Raw genomic sequence first — 17,342 nt, 5'->3', positions numbered from 1 at the left:
GATTTTGGAGGCCAAAAAACTTAGATTTCATCTTCTTTTAGTAAGAGCTTCATTTTAACTTAGAAATTTTTTATTTTCACCATGGATTTTTCCTACATTATGAAAAATCTGAAATTAGGGATTTTTTATGAAAAGCTTGAAGAAAACTCTTGATGAAAATATTTTACCAAATAATCTTGCTTAGGGAATTAGATTTTTTAATTTTGTAATTTATTTGGAAATTATTTGGATTTTCATAGAACTTTCAATGGCTCCACGAGTAAAGAGAGGAAAGTCATTAGATGATTTTGATACACAAAGATTTGTCAATTTCAAGGCCCAACACAGTTATAACACTTAGATAGAATCAAGAAGATTGATCTAGGAACGGACATTTGCTAACACAGGTGGCGAGATCGAGAGGTTGATCATTGCCAGAAATTGGGAAAGGTTTTGCAGCTTCACTGCAGTAGCGATTGTACTAATGATTCGGGAGTTTTATGTCAACTTGAGGTTCGCTGGTGACGATCACATCCTTGTAAGAGGTAAGCAAGTTGAATTTTTTGAAGAAAGGATCAATACATTTTATGGGTTGAGGAATGTAATTCATGATGAATATATTGTATTCGTAATGACTGATTCATCAATGGATGAAGTGATTGTCTATCTGACTGATGGAAGAGAAGAATAGAAAATTAAAAATAATAAGAAAGTTGACTCCTCTGCTTCCATGTTGACAATTCAGTCAACGGTATGGCACCCCTTCATCTCTGTAAAATTACTGCCCACAAATCATCTCACTGATGTAACAAAAGATAGAGCTATATTAAACTATTATATTTAGAGCATGAAAGGAATAAATGTTGGTTCTCTCATAGTTCATCATGTTTGGATCATAGCTAAGAGCTCTACAGCTAGTGTTTTGGGTTATCCTGCCCTGATTTTCACTCTATGTGAGCAATCAAGAGTAGAGTCCCATAGAAATGATCCTATGATGAAAATCAAGATTTATTCCTATGATGAAAATAAATATTACTGAAAAGATCCTAAAAGTAAAAAAAAAAAAAGATGAAAAAAAGGAAAGAAAAAAAATGAATGAGTGAGGAGAAGCTTGAGGAGATGCCTAATCAAAATTTGGCTTCACTTGAATCAACTTAAGGAAAAAAGATTTATTACATTTTCTAAACTTATATTGGAATATTATAAGCATTACTAGTAAAGTTTTCATGAAGTTCTTTTTCATATGAATATTTTGAGAATCCTTAATATGACAAATTACAATTCTTCTTGAAATGAATAGAGATTCAAAAATCTTAAATTTGATTATTAAATACTCTTAAACTTATAGCTTGAATCTAAATTATTATTGTTTTTTCTTAAATTTTACTATTTTATTTATTAAACTAAAGTATAGAAGTTATAAGTGAATCTCTATCCTAAGTCATATGCTTTTATGTAGAAAAAGTGTCACTTGAGGACAAGTAACATTTAAGTTTGGGGGATTTTTATACACCAAAATAATATGTAATTTTAAGTATATATTTTATACTTATTCTTGGTGATATTGCACTTTAAAGAAGGGTATTTTCATGTTTTTGTTGTAGATATATCAATTTTAAGTATTTGGAGAAAAATTTGCAAAAAAGAAGAAATTTGGAGCCAAAACAGTGAATTTTGGGATTTTGGCACAACATGCGCCAACATACAGAGAACATGATGTACCATATTGGAGCAAGATGTACCAAAACCCATAATAGCGCGATCTTCAGCAAACTAGCACAAGATGTGTCAGATTAGCGTAAGATGTGTCATTTGATATAGAGCTGGCGCAAGGTGTACTTTATTTGGTGCAAGATGTGCCTGAGATGACTTTTTGGAGATTAAGGTACTTTGAGACAAATTTTGCGCAAATTTTCAAAGGGAATCCTGTTCTAAACACCCCTTATAGTGATTCAATGTATCTAAACACTTCAGAAGGTTCTTTTATGAAGGGATATGTCTCTGGGATAAATGGACATATCTTTTGAATTGAAAAGAGTTTACTTTTGGATTGAATTTTAGAGGGAATTTTGAATTCTTTTGGAGAGAGGCAGCCTTTTATATAAGAGAGAGAATTCTAGGGCTTAAAAAAGTGTTAAAGTGGCGTGTAAAGGGGACCAAAAAGCAGAGATAGAGAGAGAGAGAGAGACAAGTCAAGGGCTTGGAGATTTTCTTCAAGAATTGTAAAAGAAGAGGGAAGGTGAGAGATTTCTTCTTCATTACACTTCTAAGAGAGAATTAGAGTTCTTGTAAAGAGAAAGGTTTAGCTGTCGGTCATTGAATAGAACTTCTAGGGATTTGCTTCGGAAGGATTATGAGATAAGTTGTATCTTTTATTTCTTTTATTTTATAAACTTGTTTTTATATATGAAATCCGTGTTTTATCGAAATCCGTGTTTTATCTTATATATGAAATCCGTGTTTTATCGTATCCTTCACATGAATTTTGAGTAGTCTTCTTTATCCTTTTCCTTATTATGGTTTTGTAAAGAATTGATATTATTTTATACGATTTTAAATGTCAATAAATTATGATGATTCGAACTCCAATCTTCATTTACTTTTTTATTTAGCCAATTGAAATGTTAAAATGTGTTGAGAAACATATGTTCTGAAATGACTATGATTTCTACAACATGGGGAGAATCACATTTGATTTCATGGGAGAGTATTTCAGTCATGGGGTTGAGTGCAAATAAATAGAGAAATATACTTTGTTGGATGCAAAATTAAAGATTTTAAGGTGACAGATTAAAATCCCCAAATTGGTCCAATTGATTGTAAACTAATGCGAGATTGTTATCCCTCAATTGAGGGAGTAGTGGGAGCTTTGGAGTCCTACCAAGCTTTGGATTAGTCAATGTTTTTTATGCACTTGAAAGAGAATAAACAGTAGGATTGCTCCTATTTGGCATAAAATAGTTTATATATATATATATATATACATATATATATATATTCAAATGATTTTCAATTTCTTCACAATACCATATATTCATTGTAAAGGGGAAGGATGCTTTCTTAAATTTGAACTTTCTGTCACAATAACTTAGTTTAATTTTTGTAAGTTTACTTTTGAAAGTTTAGCATTTAGTTTACTTAACTCTGTCTTTCAACTGCATTTTAATTAGCATTAACTCTAGTATTTAATGGGGGCTTTGGAGTGGGACCAAACTTTAGATTAGTTAATGTTTTTTTATGCACTTGGCAGAGAAAAAAAATAGGATTGCTTCTATTTGGCACAAAACTGTTTATATATATATATATATATATATATATATTCAAATGATTTTCAATTCCTTCACAACACTATATACTCATTGTAAAGGGGAATGATGCTTTCTTAAATTTGAACTTTCTGTCCCAATAACTTAGTTTAATTTTTGTAAGTTTACTTTTGAAAGTTTAGCATTTAGTTTACTTAACTTTGTCTTTCAACTGCATTTTAATTAGCATTAACTCTAGTATTTAATATTCAAATTTCACACTTTACTTTTTGTAGTTTTAAAAATTTTACTTTACATATAAACTTAAGAATTCACTTATAGGCAATTACAACTTTCCTGTGGGATCGATATCTAGGACTCCATTGGAGTCTTTTTTTTACTTGAGCGATACGTAATTATTTTTAAAGGGGATTCGGCAGTTTAAAGATTTAGTTTAAAAACATAAACTATTTTCACTAAAGTTATTTTTGTTCGGACTAATTTGCATATTTTCTATTGTATTTATCGTGTGTATTTTGTAATATTAAAAAATATTAGCAAAATTAACACACTAAATCAACCTGCATCACCATATCAGTGAGTAGTGTGTCTACCCTTTGGGATAGATGCATTGCTTGTGGTATTAGGCTCGTTTATTTAAGCTACTAAGGATATGAGATCGGTCCGGTCTTGTATTTTCAAAACTTAAAAGACTACTTTTTCTAAATTATATATATATAAATTAAATTAAATCAGGCGTCGGGATATCCATTCTGGCAACCGAAAATTCCCAATTTGGAAACTGACATCCATTCATCTAGGATTTGTTTCATCATGTAAAAGAGATTTTTGTTGCAAAGGGGACTTTCATTTAAAACAATTTGTAAAGCGGTGTAGTCCACTAGTTAATTAATTTAATAGAGCTAGGAATACAAACAATCTAAGAGTATCGGATGCAATCATCATCTCAAGAGTCATCAAATAGTATCATCGGTCCTTATCCTCTCCTTTTATTAAAGGTCCTTGAGTTAGGAGATACTATTCTAATTCTCACATTGTATCCCTCATTTTAGCACACATTAGCAATATCGTCATTGCCCTAGTCATCTAAACCTCAGACTTACACAAGCCTGATGATCCATATGTGGCAAAAACAAATATTCTTAGTTGCTCATAAGGATTCAAATGCCTCAGAGAAGACTCATATCCTTGAGCATTGGGTCAATATATATAGGATAAGTAGTATAGGGAATTTCAATTAATTCACATAAATTATCGGGTTCTAAGGCTTAACTTGGTGGATTCCTAAAAGTTTTAATGTATGATTTTCTGGAACGAAGTATAATAAGTTCAATTGTCCTTCAAAATATCCTAAAGGTCATAAAATGCTAAGGATGTAACCCTGAACAACTTTTAATTCCCTTTGAAACGTTTCGAGTTCATTTGAACTTTTTATGTTGTTCAGCACCATGTGCTCAATCAACTTTAATATTCCAATTATCCCATGAGTGGGGTACTCAGACATTCAATTGATGTTCTATTTAAGAGTTATGTAAGTGAATGCCCTTAAGACAAGCTCAAGTCATTAAAAAAAAATCTTGTACCCAAAATTAAAGTTGGGCTTCTAGTGTTTAAATGTGTTCATGATTAGTTAAGTTTCTCCTTTCTAAATCTCATTAAATAAGTTTAAATAGCAAGCCTAGCTCATTATCAAGCCCTTAAGTCCAATCTTCGGAGTAAATTTGTAATAATCAAAAGGTTAAATTAAATGAAATTTGATTCTCATTAAAAAATCACACTTATCATCTAATCACCAATTAAGGGGCTTCAAATGAGTCAGTTATTATCTCCCTAATCTCAAGCCCACCACCTTAGTATCATCCAATTAGATTACCAAGTCATAATAATTTAAGAAAATTACAATTTTATGCTTATTGTGAAAAGGTGACAAATTGGTTTCTACCTCTAAATCCATCATGTTTCCAACATCCAAAAGAGTTTATTAAGATCAAAATTACCCATTTACCCTTTAACTTAACCTAAAATTTAATTAAGGTCTCAAAATTCAAAATTATCATTTTGGCCCTAAGGCCTCTCTACCTTATGACACATTAAATACAACTCAAATGACTTTAAAATTTTTATGGTCTCCCACTCATGGGTTAATTAAAATGTCAAAGGGGAAATTATGATTTTTCTAATTTTATTTAATTTATTTAATTATTTTAGCTAAAAAATAAATTTTTCAATGTTAATTTATTTAATTAATCAAAGTAAAATTTATGTTTATAGGAAAATTATTGGAGTTTCACCTAAGTCAGAGGTCCACTTAGACCAAATTCTATAATTTTTTTAAATTATATTTTAATTATTATAATTATTTATTTAATTAGTGATTAATTAAATGAAAAATATATTTTAATTTCAAAAATTACTTTTTATATTTTTATTAAATCTCTCTAAGTCCAGATAACATAGAGAAATAAACTTTTCATTTTTGTGATTTTTATTTTATTTATTATAGTTATTTTAATGGAAAATTAAGAATAATACATTTTTAGCATTAAAAAAAAATAACTAGATTAGAAAAATTAAGAAAATTATTTTATAGGCTCCCAAGTGATCAGGAAACAATTAGGAGCATTTTTGGGCATTTTCATACTTTTGCACCTTTTATTATTTTTTAATTATTTTAAATTCAAAAATTTCCCAAAAATGAACTATTTACTTTAATATAAATTTTCTTTTTCCTAGATGCCCCTAATCACAAGGAATACTTAAAACCACTTTTTATAATTCTCCAAGTTATATTTTATTTATTCAAATTATTTTAATGTGAAAATCCCATTTTACTTGAAAAATAAACTTTAATGCTCAAATCAATTCAAATGGTTTTTAAATTTTTATAAAGAGTTAAAATACTCGTTACTTATAGTGTGGGACAATTTTATAATTTTTTTGGTTATATCATATTTATTATAATTTTTATGATTTAAGATGACTTAATTAGATATAGAAATGTACATAATTATTTAAACTTAGTTTATAATTTTTATTGAGTCATCTAACCACAGAGAACCTACAAAAATAAGTCCCATATTTTTCTAATTTATTTTTTAATTTATCTAATTATTTAAAGGAAAAAATAGGCAACTAGACTTGAAAATTATGGCTTTTATGGTTAGAGGTGTTTTTTGATTTTGGAAAAACTAGAAAACATCTCTCACCACATGCAAAATAATCCATCCAAATTTCAAGCCATTGAGATTAATATTTAATTAAATATAATTTTAATACTCTCTCGAGTATTTAATTAAGTAAAAATAAAATTCCTTATACATAATATATATTTTTAATCCATAATATTCTCCTCTATTTACTGAGCAACAGAGTATTTTTATTTTATTTTTGTGATTCTCTTCACCAAGTTATGAATTTTTAAAGTTTCAATGTTTAAATAAATAAAAAAATGCCCATTTCCTACTTATTCACGCGGCATCCACGTCAACCTCAGTGTCTCCGAAAGCACATGCAGCTGCTCCTGATTCATTGTGTTTTACACCTCAGCGTGTCACACATCCCACTGTTCACGAACAGATATCCCATCCTACTCGTCCTCCGTTGTTGGATCAATACATGCACGAATGGACGACATCCGTTCATCGTCCCCATCTGTTATAAATCGCGAATCGTCCATAATAAAACCCTAAGATCTCACTTCAATACTAAACCAAATCACATGGGGTTTGTTTCTATAGCTTCATCTACTCAAGGAAAGCCTATCTATACAGTTACATGCATATGAAATATAAGTTTACTTCACAGTTGATGAAACCAAGCCTATTAGGGATTTTGAAATTTACCTTTGCACAAGAGGTGAAGCCTCAATTGGGTGCTTGTGGAAGCTTCCTTGTGGTCCAACAATGTGGTCCAACAAACCTCCTCAAAGTGTCACCTTGATCTGGTATAAGGTCTAAGTAGGAATTCAATCAAAGGGTGATGTAGCCTTTATCTAGGTGTGGGTCATAGAGCTCAACAAAGTGGAGTTTTGGTGTTGAACTTCCTTGTTTGGTCTAAGGAAGCTTTTGGATGGTTTAATTTGAAGTTTGGGGGAGTTTTGTGGAGTAATAGAAAAAACTCTAGATTTGGGTAATTAAATTGAGCTTGGGTAGTGGATTTTAGTGGTTGGAAATGGTGGGATTGAACTCTGGAAGAATGGAGGAAGCTTTGGAAACAAATTGGCAGAGTTTACCTAAGGATTTTGCACTTCTTGCTTAATGGCCGAAAGCGGGGATTCTATAGCCATGGCCAAGGGGGGAGCTCTGGGCTTTGATTTGTTGGTCTCTTAAGGCTGAGGTGGAGGGATAAATGATGCAAACAACCAATGGGAAAGTGCCACATGGGATGGGCTCAATTTTGGTTCAAAGGTGGGGTGCCCTCCTTAGTTTTGAGCTCTCTGACAACTAGGGTGGCTGGTCAGAGCTGAGGTGGTGGCTAGCCGGCTCAGAAAGATCAAGAGGTTTTAAGCTTGGGACTTGGGAATGCTAGCTAAATGGGTAAGTGGGTTTAGTCAAATTAAAGTGGAAAATCCCATAATTTATGGGACTATTGGTCCATGGCTCCAAAGGGGGTCATTAGGTGATGTGATTAACATCCAAGGGTGCTTAAGCATGATAGAAAAGATTAGGGTTTTGATCAACTTAGAACACTTGAGGTGGATTTGAAATTAGGATCAAAATGAGGGTCTTAAGCTTAGGCATAGGTTTGGTCTTGAATCCAAATCTATTAAAAACTCAAATTGGTCTAGGAATGTGTCCTGAAAAATTTAGGGAATAAATTTTGTGAAATTGAATTGAGGTCAATTTGGGGCATTTGACTTGGGCTTAAGCGTAGGCTTGGCTAGAGTTTGTATTTGGCTCAATTAAAGGATCAATTTGGTGTAAAATATTATCATGGGTGATTGGAAGGTCAATTGGGTGAAAACTGAAAGGTTATGGGGTCAAATTTGGAGGAATTTGGATTTTCGGGCAAAATTGATGATCTTGGTTTGAATTGAATTCGAGCTAGGTTTGAGTTTGTTTCTAGTCCAATTGAAGGTCTAAATTGGTCTAGGGGAATGTTATGAAGAGTTTAGGAAGTGAATTTGGTGAAATTGAATGGGTATGGGAGTTCAATTTAATAGAAATTTGGCTTAAGGACAATTTGGGGCATTTTGATTATGCTTGGAATTTGGGCTTGAAATTGGGTTCAGTTGGGCCATAATTTGGTTTCAATTGGGCTGGGATATGATGAAATTTGATTTGGATCTGAAATTTGGAAAGTTTGTAATCAATTTGGTGGAAATTGGGGGTGATTTTAAGACTAGGCATTTAAGGGTAAAATTGAGATTTTAGTCAGAATTGGTCAATTTGGTTAACTTGGGCTCAATGGATGGATAGAATTGGTTTTGGGGATGTTTGGAATGATTTGGGAGGTTTTGAGAATTCTTAGGCCATGAGGGGCATTTTGGTGAAGTTATGGGTATTTTGAAAATTTTTAAAATTTTGGGCATTCTAAGCAATTTGGGTGATTTGAAATGGTTTGGTATGATTTTTGAAGAGAATCGAGAAAGTTAGAAATTTTTGAAAATTTAGGGTTCCAGAGAAAATTTGGTAATCTTAGGAAAGTTTAGGGGTAAAAGGCCAAAATTGGGTATTTATGTAGAATGGGATCAATTGAAGAAGCTAATCATAAAGTTACCTTTATGGTGTCATGAGACAAAGGGAGATCACATTTTGTATCCTCTATGTGTTGTTCTTAGCCAAACCCCAGCCTAGGGTTAAGGGTTTCCAAAAGAGTGTGGAACCAGACTAGGCATGATTGGTTAAGAGTTTAAATTGTAAGTGAAAGTGAGGGGTTTAAGTGTGTATGTGCAAGACTGAACAAGACCACACCGCCCAGGGCTAACCCTAAGGCTAAACAGTCCTATGGGGACTTCTCTTGAACTCCCCCATACTTGACTCCATCCTACTAAGTGCTAGAGGTTAGAACCAAACATGTGGAACTCCAAGAAGAGGAAAGAGGTATTTAGAATTTCTAGGAGGGGGGTTCCATCACTAGTTTTCTAGGAATAGTCAACATGAAAGTCCTATGGCTAGATCATAGGCTTCTAAGGAAGAAAGACAAGACATCAACAAAAAATGAGGTCAACAGACTACTATGTAGTGATGATAGTTTAATCATTAATAGTGATAGTTAGCTTAATGATTAGTTTCAATTTGTCATAATCAATGGTTAAGGATCAAGATAATCTAAAATATGTCAACTTTTCAAAAAAAATCTTTTTCCTTTTTCATCTAGATCATAAGAAATATTTTATTTTTTGTGATAATTTTATTTTAAGAAATAAATCATCCATATATATATATATATATACACTCTTTTGAATAAATTTTTAAGTTATATAAATAAATTTAATTTTCAAATGCTTCTCAAAACTCAATGTCATGCTAACATGCTATAATTTAATTAGCTCCATTTTTTCATAATCTTATATCAATCACAGGGGTTAAACATACTAGATGATTCAATTAACATAATATTATAGATGTTATTGATATAAGGGAATAATCAATTTTTGTATACAGATATAATGTTTTGTGATGCCATATTTAGGTACTTACTTTGTATAAAATTATGTACTCTAGATTAAAAATGCTATTGTATGGAGGTATACATAAGAAAATGCCCTTCAAAACATCATAAGTTATTACACAATGTGATATGTTAGGCATAATTAAACACTGATAAAAAAAGTTTCAATATTTGATGCTTTTTTGTACCTTTATTATACATTTTATTTGGAAGTTATATAAATAAGCTAAGATATAATTATAAACAAACAAATACCCTTTGAGGAACAATAGACCTTTCTAATTTAGAAGAATCAAGAGACAACAATTAAGAGTGAAAAGAAGTAAAAAGGAACTGACTTATGCCTTGTGCTTATATACCTATTTTTAGTCTTATGCATTTATGTTTATACTGAATTTGGTTTTATTTTGTATAGTGTCAAGCTATCCATATTTTTTTATTCCACATTAATACAATTAATTTAGCTCAATCACAACCACTGCCTGTCTTGCAACTTCTATGATATTTATAAAGATATTTGTGATCGTTTATTTTTCTTTTAATTAATATTATGTAAATATATGAAACCTTTTACTAGTTACTCTTCGAAAAATGTGTCTATATAAAATTAAATAAACTTTTTATAAATTCTAGAATCTATCATAAAAAATTTTGTTCTACAATATTAACACATGATCTCTCTCAAGACCACTATTTTTAAAAAGAACTCGTTCCATTTGCACTTATATAAAAATATAGCTAACCTATTATGTTGCACTAATTATTAAAATGACATCATTCATGCCATACCAACATCTTTTTCTAAAGATTACGAGCAAATATTTGAACATTCTGATTATTTACAATGAGTTATTTTAAGACTAAGAGATCAAACAACAATCAAATTAGATAATTAAGATAATTAAAAATAATAAAAAAATTTTAGAAAATCCTGCAAGCTCAACAAATAAATTGTTTTAAAATATTATGCTTATCATAAATTTTAAATCTATATATTTTGCAAGCAATTTTAAAGTTATTCAAAAAATCCTCAAATTCTATTAAAGCATTAAAATATTTAAATTAAATTTTCTTTGACATACCTCTATTGGATCAAATAATAAGAATTGCATATAATTGGATATAACTGGTGCATCTTTGGATCCAACCCCTACATCTATTTTCTTGATTAATTTAAACGACCAAGTTTGAGTCAAGCAGTAGCCACACACGAACAAGAATATGTAAATAGAGCAAAACACCAACACTATTCACGAGCAATTTTGTAGACAAGTCAATTTTGAACACGAGCCAATTTTGAATGAGCTGAACACAAGCCAAGCCTGAGCTCGCTCCAGCTCGGCTCATTTACAGCCCTAACTACCTCTTATATCTTATCTCAGAAATCTCCTATATCAAAACCATTACATATTTTTCAAAGAAAAAATGCATCAACTATTCTTGAAGTATATTGGGAAAGCATTCACATCCACATACAAATTGATGAGACGAGGGTAAAATGATAAGATGATGTATGGCTAAAGGAGCTACCTCCTTCGCTTCTTCTTCTCAGGAGTCTCATGCACTTGGGCTTTAATTCCATACATTCTCAACTGAAAGTTCTCAAATGCTTCGGATACTGCCTCCACCTGCCAAAACAGAATACAGTTCCATGCCTAGAAGGCAAAAAAAAAAAATACAAACACATTAACGGAACTGGACAGAGAACACCAACCAGCTCAGGCTTTTTAGCGTACACCCTGACTATTCTGTCTTGATATGATGCAGGAAGCAGGTTGCTGATGCGATCATCTGAAATATAAAATTTTTCTTTGCTCTCATAATCCTGAAAACGTAAAAATCAAATTTTAAGTGAGAAATAAATTAAATATGGTGGAAGGCTATTTAACGGGCCCCGGTCATCCCTAGATGTGTTAAATATTTGAATACCACACCCTACAGAAAGGGGGATCTGAACTTGTGACCTATTGGGACTTACGACCATCAGAGAGGCTGCTCTACCAACAGCCCATGGTGTGTGTGTGTGTGTGTGTGTAGATGCGGCCTTTCGTATAAGTCTCTCGGGTATGAGGTTCGATCCCTGCATAGGACCGAATTACAGACCCATCTGGAATGAGTGTCCGCCCCTCGGTCAGACTTTGGGGTTGATCAGCGATCAAACTTTTCAAAATAGATATATATATATAGATGACTTTGGAGTAGTTACAGGAAATTCTGTAAGCTCTCCAACTAAATACACCAGAAAAAATAGCTGAAAGATATAGCTATAAGTGCATTAAAAGAAGAGATGCAATTGATGCAGCAAGCTGTGCTCTGTGGACTCTCAACGATATATCAAATCTACAAGATGCATTAATGAAATGAAAATAATACAGTAAGCCGAAGACCCCCCCCCCCCCCCCCTCAAAATCCATCAATAAGGGAGTTTAGTTAAGGACCTTAGCAATATATTAATGAAAACAAAAAAATGCAAAGAGAGCCCCAGCTTAACGGAATACAAAAGATGTTAACCATATGATGAGCAACGAAGAAAAATACAAGAGCTCGAGAATAAAACACGTAAGATCCACTGTTGAAAAAGCATGCCACCACCAATATAGATTTTGATTGTAAAAATTTTCCTTGAGAATTTGAAATTTAAGGCATCGTCTAGTTAAAAAAATGTAGATCATTAGAAACATGAACTTATTTCTTCTCTAAAATGTCTAAAAGTGGTCTATGCAGAGAATATTAGATGATCAGAAACAAGTATGGATTATTTCTTTTCAAAGAAGGTGAAAGAAAAAAAGAATGATAAATGCAACTTTTAAAGCAGAATGGATTAAGTATTACCTTAAAGAAACTGGTTCTGGCAAGCACAATAAAGAAATACAACAAAAAAGGAATATATTAGTATCTTAACCAAGTGATTTCAAGAAATATCAAATAATTGTAACACTTAATTATTATGTACCTCTCTAGAGGGTTATATCTTCCACAAGTTAGATCAATTTTAACATTGCTAACAGCAACATCTTCTTCTCTCAATCGCAGTCCAGTTGCTTTCTACAAATCGCTAATAGCTCAATTAAGAAAAAAAAATGGGAATAGAAAAAAATTTCCAATCAAATATGTACAAGCATCGAATAATGACAAGAAGAACCTGGGAGCAGACAATGTCCTGTGCTGTGATTTCCTTAAAATGGTCTAGCTTGTCTTTGGGAACAGTGTATTCATTGCAAAACTGCAAATAGATCCAAATATAAATTGAAACATTTAAAATTATAAATTTATAACTTAATGCACCATCCAATGGCATTAACTCTTTTTTCACAGCTGATTATAATGAGCACGTGATTGAAGGAATCGAAGTCTAAGGGCAGATCATTACCTTGTACAATTCCCGCCTCTTAATTCGCAGGATAAGTTCTCTAGATTCCTTCAGTTCTGGATCAGGTGATGTTTCAATAGTTTTAAGTATGCCATCACAAAGCTGAAAAAATATGATGATGTGAATTCTGACATGTTACGCATTTGATGAGATAATTTGAATAATGAACACCAAGAACCTTCCAATATTCAGCAGGGTCAGCAATGTAAGATGAGATCTCAAGATGATCATTCGCTTTTACTAGTGAATCAACAACCATAAGCTCTATTGCCTGCACAATATCGTAATCCTATAAGACAGATCTTGTGATAGAAAATGGACAAGATGGAGAGAAGTGCTTAAGGTGAGAAAATTTTAAGGAGTCATAGAATCAGCACTAAATGGGCTTCCACAACATCAATTTGGTTTCGAAATGGTTCCACGACTGTTTGTGTGGCCAATTTAATGACAAGTATCATTTTTGTCAAGTTCAGCCCCTCAACTATATAAAGTTGATCCAAAATAGTATCTCATAAACTAAATTGAGAACATTTTTATATAATCAAGAGAATGAATTATAATTAATTCTGTATTATAATTTTTTCATGAAGAGCCATTTTGGATAATTTTGTATAGCCGAGGAATTAAATTGGAGAAACGTGTGCTCTGGAACAAAATTGGCCATATACAAATAATTGAGGGACTACTCCGGGATTTATTCTACACAATTTTACTAACCCAACCTTTCAAGAAGCATAAAAAAGATGATGAAGAACATTCTTCAAGATGCAAAAATGCAAACCAGCAATAAAGTAGATATGCTATAATATCCGACTTAAATAAGGACTGACGTGTAATTAGAATAAATAAAACAATTCCAGGGGGAATTTTATAAATTTATTAAGAGCTGTCAGGGTGGTCATGTGAAAGACTTAAAAGGGGCCAAGGTGCATAGTTTGGAACTACATAATCCATCCACACTAATGCTGTAATGTTGCATAAATTTTGAGGATGCAAAGAAAACCAAATGCAATTTATACTTTTCATATTTATTTGCTTGGATGGAAAAAGAAATACATGATACCACTTTGTTTAAGTGTAAACTTCATGCATCAACCCAAATATTCTGCATGCATTTGAAAATATCCCAAGTAAACAAAACCGCTAGATCTTTTAGAGAATGATACTGTAAAATACCATGTTTCAATGTCATGACATCTTTATAAAATTACTCCGAATATTTGTGTTAGTTTGTAGTGTGAGACTTTGATACTTCATGCTATAATAATATATAGCAATAACGCTCTAGCTTTCACTTCTAAAATATATATGCACCGAAAATGTTTGCAAACAAAATGCCATTATCACATCAATAAAGAGTGTGATATTGGAGTTAATCCAAACTACATAAGAAATAAAATATTATTGTTGAAATCAAATAGCGTTACGACGATGACTCTTCAAACAAGAAATAAGTGATAACAACCATAAAACGATATAAGAAAACACCCCTAACCTGTATCTCGAGGTGTGTTGGCCGGGATTTTTGAAAAAAAAAAAATAGATTTGAATTTGGATTTAAGTATATATAGATATAAATGTAATTTCGATTTTGAAAAAAAAAATTATATATATATATACCATATATATATATTAAAATAAATGAAACCAAACGGTCTCGCATATTTGATAGTTTGGATGGCTGAACGCGATACCACAAGTAAAACACTATCCCGAAGAATAAGCATATCACTTGTAGTAGGCTTAATCACCCAAACCAAAGAATTCTATAACATCTGTTTGGTTTGCGAAACCTTTTATATGAGGCCGACAAGTTTCATTATCTAATATAAGAATTAGATATGGTTTATTTTACCTGGGTTCCAAGTTCCCTATAGAGGCAAACCCTTATAGTTAATTATATCTTAAATGACCTGGGTCACTTAAAAAGACTCTCGATTAAGATCAATGATTCTGCCTTCAAGATTTCAAAGTTTAGGTTTCCAAGATTGGACACGGGAAAGTCAAATGTGAGTGATTCAAATAAGAAAAGTTATTTTAAGGAATCCAAAGGAATGAAGAGTTGAGGATATCACGAATTCGAGAAGAACCCCGGTGACATATCAACTATCATATTGTTTGGCTTTATGTCTTTGAAATAATGTTATTCAATGTTTAATTCTTCAATTTATTTTAGAATTTAGGACTTACATTCGAATTCGATCGTGCAAATAGCCTAGAAAGATAGGAGGATTTACACCATACCGTACGACAGCCTCGGAATCGTAAAAGTGTTAGGACTCATAATCACACAACATGGTTGTGCAAAAACCTAAAGTTAATATGTGAGGGTTTACATTGCGTCGGCCGAACCACCTCGAAATGCTATGGTTTATTATTTAAACTAAGAAAAAAGTTTAGTTATTGTAGACTTACAGTACTGCTGTAGATCGTCATTCCCCGTCCACTACGTCTTGATCGTGCTGCCCACGAAGGGTTGCTTCATGTTCCATGTAACAATAGTTTCAGGTTCAGTGTTTTATATGTGAGCGTGCAATATTGTTATTTGGTGACTTACCGATGTGTACCTCCTAAACCAGACTATTATCAAAGGATTTTGTAGTTAATTTAAAGCATACATAAACTAACTTTGCTATAAGGAAGTACAGTGAAAAAAAACAGTATAAAGTGCGGTATATAAAAGCAGTATAAAAGAAAGGCATCGTAAAGTGCAATAAAGAAAATGCAGTAAAGTGCAATAAATGTACTGTAAACTTTGAGTACCTGAATTTATTGTTATTGTTATACCTGTAAATGGAATCAGCGTTGCAAGTAAAAGTATAGTAGAGAAATTTAGCTAGCAAGACCATTTAATGTTTATGTATAACAAAATAAATGACAAAGTAGCATATGGAAAGCCCTGAGGAAAACTGAAAGTGACTCACAGAGACTCTCACAGAGACTCGAAACATCGTAGAAAAAAAACACAAACAAATAAAACAAAACACAATGTCACATATAAAGGACCAAGGGTAGGTGATTTATATGTGACATTGGGAATATCCCCAATTGCTAGGAGGATATGAGTGTAAGATTCAAGCTCAAATACCGTAGCATTGGGTTTTATTTTAAGTCAAGTTATGAACAGAATTTCATTATTTGATTTAACTAAATCAGTCATGAACCACAGTCTGATGCATATCTTATCTATTGGTTTAACTAACTTATGAATTAGGATCAGGTGCCTAACTTCAGTATCCATTTGAAAATTAGGTAAATGAACTCAACTAGGGTGCGCTCCTAAAATCTAGAAAGCCTGCACTTTAACTTGAGCTTGAAGTGTTTGAAAGTGTTCTCTTCAATTAAGTGTTTTCTAACTAATCTTCGACCATCTTTGGGTCAAACTTAGCTCACTATCATGCTCTTAAGACTTAAAGGTAAACATATAATTTTGTTAAGAAGGTTCATGAAATGTGCTTCAATCCTGATTAAAATGATTGGGTTTAAGTCTAACTAATGTTTAGGGGTTCTAATTGATAGCCTACTAATCTTTCAGTTCATGCCCCTAACTCTTGAATCATTAAATTCTTACTTTCTTTCAATTCCCAACAATTCTTACAATTACAATTTTATCATTCTTATGTAAAAAAAGTGAATAATTAGCTACCCTATTTCCCTTCGGGTTTCAATCATTTCAACAGACTAATTATCATTGTTTTTCTTTTGGTTCACTCCCCTCTGATTACCCCTTTTTTTAAAGACGTGATTAAATCCTGAAAATAATTAAATCAGAAATTATCATTTTTTAACTTAACCATTATAAAAAAAATCAACGAAGGAGGCCGACCCACTTCTAAAAAGAAATCAACAAAGCAAAGGGGCAAAGCCACAAGTAAATCGGCCTAAAAGCATTTAAATTCTTTCAAAATAATGACCAAATCAGTCCCAAAAGGTGCGTAAACAAAAATCCAAAAATCAGCAATTAAAGTGCTCAAATCGATATATAAAAGCCCCAAAAATGTACTAAAATGAGTACACCACTCTCCTCATAACGAGGCCAATCCGCAGCCCGAAAACCTTGCCAAAACGAGGCTACACTACAACCCAAAAAATTGCCAAAACGGAGCCAAACTGCA

The 17,342-nt window shown here is 32.0% G+C and overlaps 1 protein-coding gene across 1 annotated transcript in view; it reads right to left on the bottom strand.

Moving 5' to 3' along the window:
- Positions 1–11,081: 11,081 nt before the first annotated feature.
- The window catches only part of LOC110028029 (deoxynucleoside triphosphate triphosphohydrolase SAMHD1 homolog), a 60,323-nt gene continuing 54,062 nt past the window's right edge, over positions 11,082–17,342 (bottom strand). Inside the window, exons 13-19 of the mRNA XM_020729729.1 lie at positions 13,406–13,498; positions 13,228–13,329; positions 13,000–13,080; positions 12,811–12,902; positions 12,690–12,705; positions 11,572–11,682; positions 11,082–11,485 (exon numbers count right to left, since the gene is read on the bottom strand). Coding sequence (XP_020585388.1) covers positions 11,384–11,485; positions 11,572–11,682; positions 12,690–12,705; positions 12,811–12,902; positions 13,000–13,080; positions 13,228–13,329; positions 13,406–13,498 — 597 coding nt within the window. The 3' untranslated portion in view covers positions 11,082–11,383. The remainder of the gene's footprint in view (positions 11,486–11,571; positions 11,683–12,689; positions 12,706–12,810; positions 12,903–12,999; positions 13,081–13,227; positions 13,330–13,405; positions 13,499–17,342) is intronic.

This window comes from Phalaenopsis equestris, unplaced genomic scaffold (genome assembly GCF_001263595.1).
Source record: "Phalaenopsis equestris unplaced genomic scaffold, ASM126359v1 Scaffold000484, whole genome shotgun sequence".
NCBI lineage: Eukaryota > Viridiplantae > Streptophyta > Magnoliopsida > Asparagales > Orchidaceae > Phalaenopsis > Phalaenopsis equestris.
The sequence above is the reverse complement of the archived record's forward strand: the minus strand, read 5'-3'. Positions and strand labels throughout refer to the sequence as shown.